General features: G+C 41.8%; 2 protein-coding genes across 2 annotated transcripts in view; both read left to right on the plus strand.

Moving 5' to 3' along the window:
- LOC105570269 (electron transfer flavoprotein subunit alpha, mitochondrial) overlaps positions 1 to 1,289 on the plus strand; it is a 4,236-nt gene extending 2,947 nt beyond the window's left edge. The window contains exons 3-4 of the mRNA XM_012027348.1: positions 174 to 626; positions 1,002 to 1,289. Of these exons, the coding sequence (XP_011882738.1) occupies positions 174 to 626; positions 1,002 to 1,178 (630 nt within the window). The 3' untranslated portion in view covers positions 1,179 to 1,289. The remainder of the gene's footprint in view (positions 1 to 173; positions 627 to 1,001) is intronic.
- A 371-nt stretch (positions 1,290 to 1,660) lies between these two features.
- Positions 1,661 to 3,425, plus strand: LOC105570268 (39S ribosomal protein L22, mitochondrial-like). The gene is made up of 4 exons (XM_012027347.1): positions 1,661 to 1,851; positions 2,089 to 2,319; positions 2,395 to 2,608; positions 3,154 to 3,425. Exons 2-4 carry the CDS (start codon positions 2,092 to 2,094, stop codon positions 3,372 to 3,374), a joined length of 663 nt encoding a protein of 220 aa, XP_011882737.1. The 5' UTR covers positions 1,661 to 1,851; positions 2,089 to 2,091; the 3' UTR covers positions 3,375 to 3,425.
- Positions 3,426 to 5,413: the final 1,988 nt, after the last annotated feature.

Below are 5,413 nucleotides of genomic sequence, written 5' to 3' on the forward strand. Positions count from 1 at the left end.
CCAAGTTCTAGCATCGTGGACATTGGGCTTAACACAGTGAATCGTTTCATCTTTGTTGTTTGCGATTAGTAAAGACGAAATGATTCTCTGCGTTACACCACGCTAGCCTTCTGTCTCCCGCTGGAAAGCACCCGTTGATCCTATGCCAATTCACGTATATAAATCTGTTTAAGGTTGCAGCCAAGTTGGACGTGTCCCCGATAAGCGACATTACCGGCGTAAAAGCCCCGGATACCTTCGTGCGCACTATTTACGCCGGCAATGCCATTCAGACTCTCAAGTCCAAGGATAACGTAAAGGTGGTGTCCGTGAGAGGCACCTCTTTCGAGCCGCTGCCTCTGGAGGGTGGCGACGCCAAGTGCGAGAACGTCCCTACTGGCGATTGCGCCTCCGGCCAAGTGGAGTACGTCAAGCAAGAGCTCAGCAAGTCCGACAGGCCCGAACTGACGTCCGCGAAAGTTGTCATCTCCGGTGGACGTGGCATGAAGTCCGGGGAGAACTTCCAGCTGTTGTACACATTGGCGGACAAGCTCAACGCGGCCGTGGGTGCGTCCCGCGCCGCGGTCGACGCCGGCTTCGTGCCGAACGACATGCAAGTCGGGCAAACCGGGAAAATTGTCGCGCCTGTAAGTAAAAATTGATAAGTAACGGAACAAGTAATATCCGACCGTAACTGGCGGAAAGTTCATCGCGAAAAATGTAAAATATAAATGGAGATCTTTCTGACATAAATGCCGTGAAGAAATTGATACGATGTGCCTTATTGGTTGCTCTCTTGTTTCAATCTTTCTTGTGTGTCGCGGTCAAGCAACAAATGCTCCGCTACGAACGCTTCGAAGTGTTTCCCTTCTCCTTTGTAATAATCTACATATATTTATAGACTATTCGATTGGAATATTCTGAAATTAAGAATATTCATAGAACTCTGTGTGTCTATCTGGGAAGCGACAGGCTTGACTCGGAATGCAACAATTTCATGATTGCGGTTTTTGCGGTTTCAGAATCTGTACATAGCGGTCGGGATTTCGGGGGCGATTCAGCACCTCGCTGGTATGAAGGATTCCAAAACGATTGTGGCGATCAACAAGGACCCCGAGGCTCCCATCTTTCAAGTAGCGGATTACGGATTGGTCGCGGATTTATTTAAGGCCGTGCCCGAGCTAACGGGGAAGCTGTAAATTGCGAGTGACTCGTGTGTAAAGATTTGTATACTTCAAATCGTTTATTTTTGTTACTATATTGTACCATAATACAGGAATATTAGATTAAACTTTTTATGACAGTTTTAACGAGGATCAATTTATTATCTGGCAATTTTTATGTTTAAGAATCGCTACGTTTCGACCATGAGTTTTGCAAATTTAATTAACGATTAAAAATCTGTTTATACCAATGCAATATATATAAAAAAATTTATTTTTCACCATTGTCAACGGGTGATGGCTTACATTGCCTAAACGTTCTCCAACATTACTTTCGTTAATTTAAATTATTTCAAGTCTTTGTCCTCCCTTCGTTTTTTCTCATTTTACAAAGGCTTTATAAATGTACAATTCAAATTGGAATTATGTACTATCGTAAAATTAAACTTTAGTTCTTCTCTAAAACGTCTACTTCATTTTCAAGCGTAGAAAGTCTAACATAGCCTTCGCTTATAATACGAGGAACAGCGAGCGTTCAGTCGCGTCCGTTTATCGAGGTTAGTCGAGCCATGTTGGACCGCGCGAGGTGTCGGTTTCTGTACGTGCGCTAAGGATCCATTTATTTATACGAGATCAAGTATAATTAATACGCGCCAGAGGCACTCGCAAAACTGAAAATCTCTCTGGCAAAAGTATTCAGTCCACGCAAGTACGTATCTGTAATTCAATTTAAGAATTGTCGAACGATTATTGTAGGTTATGTTGTACGCTTTTCTTTACGAACGTCGCGTCGTAATAAACCTCGTCGCCGCATACGAATCTCGTTTATCGTGCCTTATATTTTCGCTGTATTGAACGGAATATGTGACAATTTCATCGTCGTTCAATTATAATTTTGTGCTCTGTGTAAGAGCGTCGATTCATGGGCGAATTGTCATGTTTGCAGACTATGCAGAGTATTCGTCAGTGTGTCAGGAATTTAGCGTTGTGCGGCAGGTCCGCGATCAACAGGACAAATGTACTGTCGACCGCGACGAGTCTCGCGCCAGCACGCGGGTTTCACGTTTCCGCGACGTGCAGCACAAATTTGCGGAATTATCGACCGCCTAAGGGATTTCTAAAATACAATAGGACTGTATTTCCACCCCAAAAGCCGGATGAAGAGAGAAGACCCGCTGTAAGTTGCCTCATGCGCAAGTTTGTTAAATGATACCGTTATTGGATAACATAACTTTGTACGCCTGTCTCTCAGTACGTCTGCCACATGAAAGCCAACATAAAATACAGTCTCAAGAAGATGTGGTATGTCGCGATCTTAGTGCGAGGAATGTCCGTGGACGAGGCTGTGAAGCAGCTGAGTTTTCTACACAAGAAGGGCGCCGAAATCGCCAAGGAAGTTATATTAGAAGCCCAACGCTTGGCTGTGGAAGAGCACAACGTTGAGTTTAAGAGTAACCTGTGGGTCGGTGAGTATGTCGGTCGATGTCGGAGACCGCGGCTGCGTTTTTACCAAACTATTCCGTTTTCCGAGTCCTTTGGCGGCTTGAGACTGTCTTAAGTAGTAGACGTAAGGCAAAGCAGAGAAAAACTTGAGTCTCTTGTAGACAACTTGAGTTTTTCTCTACCTTGTCTTACGTCTACGACTAAGGGCCTAAGCAGAATGGCTGTCTTACACTCTTAAGACAGCCTTAAGACAATGTTTGAAGCCTTTGTCTTGAGGTAACGCACAATAACTGTCTTATGCCTCAAGACATGAGCACAAGACAGCCATTCTGCTCAGGCCCTAAGTCTAAATCGTACGACAAATGTAATATCAGATTAGTCTTGTACTCATGTCTCGAGACATAAGACAGTTATTGTGCGTTACCTCAAGACAAAGGCTTAAAACTTAAATCATTGTCTTAAGAGTATAAGACAACCATTCTGCTCAGGCCCTAACAATAAGACAGTCTTAAGCGTTTATAGATTGTTCCCTGCCATCAGCCTAACGTAGAAATGTGATCTTTCGTAGCGGAATCGTTCTGTACCAAGGGTATCGTAATAAAGGGCCTACGGCGTCACGCTAGGAGACGCATGGGAACCATACACTACAGGTACTGCCACTATTACGTACGGCTGGAGGAAGGACCGCCGCCCAAACATTATTACCTGCCGTATCCCAAGACCGGCGAGGAATTGTTGGACGATTACTTGAAAGAGCTGCACACGCGCAAAATACCGAATTCTTTATAATGTTACGAATACTGTAAATATATACCAAATATACAAGATTGAGATGGGAAACTGGCTAGTTATTTAATTAGTTTACTACACGTTTCGACCCTATTCTTGTCGGTCCTTTTCGAGTGATACTGCAAATCAACATCAACGCAGTTATGAACAATGTAGGTTAAGAAATAACAAATAATAAGGATAACGTCGACAATTAACTGGCTCAATATATTTCGTTTAGAAAATACTTGTATTTTCTAAACGAAATATATTGAGCCAGTTAATTGTCGACGTTATCCTTATTATTTGTTCTTTATTTACTGGCGATCCATCTCTTCAAGTTTTTGTTAAGAAATAAATAAATGCGATACTACAATTTTTAACATAGGTCCTTTAAGATATAAAATCAATTAGAAATAAAAGAGGCCGTTTAGGACCGGGCATGGACACCGGGTGTAAGTAGCCAGCTAAACTAAATTAAGTGAACTCATATACCGTATTCTTTCCAATTCATTTAATAATGCACTAATTTAATTCACTCGATTTAGTTTAGCTGGCTACTTACACCTATGCCCGATCCTACACAGCTTCTTTAATTTCTAATTGATTTTAAATAAATAGGATTTAGTTAAAAGTTCAGTAACGCATCTAAGTCAGTCATCGTCGAATAAAGCTAACGCGTTGGAGCGTATATCCTAGTCGTCGAAACTTTTTTTGGTAGTAGACTTACAAGTTGAGGGTTGAAACACAAGTTTTATTTTATATGGTACATTTCTTACGTGCCAGAGGCGTAAACAGCATATTGTTCATTACAATTTTAATTTTGTTCTCCTCCAATGGCGTCTTTTGGCATTATATCTGAAAATAAGCCAAAACGATACCAAATTGTATGAAGATATAAATTCCAATTAGAACATACATTTTAATTATTTCTCGCAACGATAATTATATACTGTGTAACACTAATTTTATTTTGATACACATACTATAGCAACGTTTGCACAATTACATTAGGCTCGAACTTACCGAATACTGTTACCCGTTCGCATCCGAACCCACTGAGGGATCGGCCTGTTTTGTTTTATTTTTTTTGCAAGCTTCCGCTTGATAATAAACGTCTTGTGTGCAGACTGAAACATATATAAAACGGGATCAGTGGTTGCAGATGCGATTTTTAAGTATCTTGGCGTGCGGGAGGGTAGGATCGCAAAAAGGGATATGGATACAGCGAGAACGTGCGTAAAACTCACCATCGTGCCTCTCTAACAACAAGCGGAATGAGATATGAACCAGGTGGACTCGCGGTCGCGAGAGTCGCAAGCGCGTGTTTAAAATATTATGTAGATGGTCATTCGATAGATCACTATGGTCTCCTCCCTAGCGCTATGGCTTGTGTTCACGAAGCTAGTTCCGAGAGATGTGTAGCCAATCAACGTGCAGCTATTCCATAAAAGCTGCAAGTTGATTGGCTACGCATTTCTCGAGATCAGGGGCTCGATTCTTGAATTCATTCGAAGAAGAAACGTATACGAAAATTCTGCTCCGACAGAAAAGTTGGAAGTCGATTGGTTAAACCTATTCGAATAGCCAATCAATTTGCAACTTTTCTGTAAGAGCAGAATTTTCGTATACGTTTCTCCTTCGAATAGTTTCAAGAATCGAGCCCCAGGGGCCCGATTCTCGAAATCATTCGAGGAAGAAATGTATACGAACATTCTGCTCTGACAGAAAAGTTGAAAGTCGATTGGTTAAAGCCACGCGAATAGCCAATCAGCTTGCAACTTTTCTGTGAGACCAGAATTTTCGCATACGTTTCTCCTTCGAATAAATTCAAGAATCAAGCCCCAAAGGGTCGGTTCTGTATTTTACAATATAGTGAAAATGCCACTATTACGTACGGCTGGAGGAAGGACCGCCGCCCAAACATTATTACCAGCCGTATCCCAAGACCGGCGAGGAATTGTTGGACGATTACTTGAAAGAGCTGCACACGCGCAAAATACCGAATTCTTTATAATGTTACGAATACTGTAAATATATACCAAATATAAAAGATTGAG

The sequence above is a fragment of the Vollenhovia emeryi genome, unplaced genomic scaffold (assembly GCF_000949405.1).
Source record: "Vollenhovia emeryi isolate VEMERY1.0 unplaced genomic scaffold, V.emery_V1.0 DF939121.1, whole genome shotgun sequence".
NCBI classification, from domain to species: Eukaryota; Metazoa; Arthropoda; class Insecta; order Hymenoptera; family Formicidae; genus Vollenhovia; species Vollenhovia emeryi.

What these genes read in the sequence shown, in the direction of transcription:
- LOC105570268 (XM_012027347.1), top strand. Translation starts at nt 2,092, where the DNA reads ATGCAGAGTATTCGTCAGTGTGTCAGGAATTTAGCGTTGTGCGGCAGG. An exon ending in ATGAAGAGAGAAGACCCGCT is followed by an intron (nt 2,320 to 2,394) that starts GTAAGTTGCCTC and finishes CCTGTCTCTCAG; the next exon opens with TACGTCTGCCACATGAAAGC. An exon ending in TAAGAGTAACCTGTGGGTCG is followed by an intron (nt 2,609 to 3,153) that starts GTGAGTATGTCG and finishes GATCTTTCGTAG; the next exon opens with CGGAATCGTTCTGTACCAAG.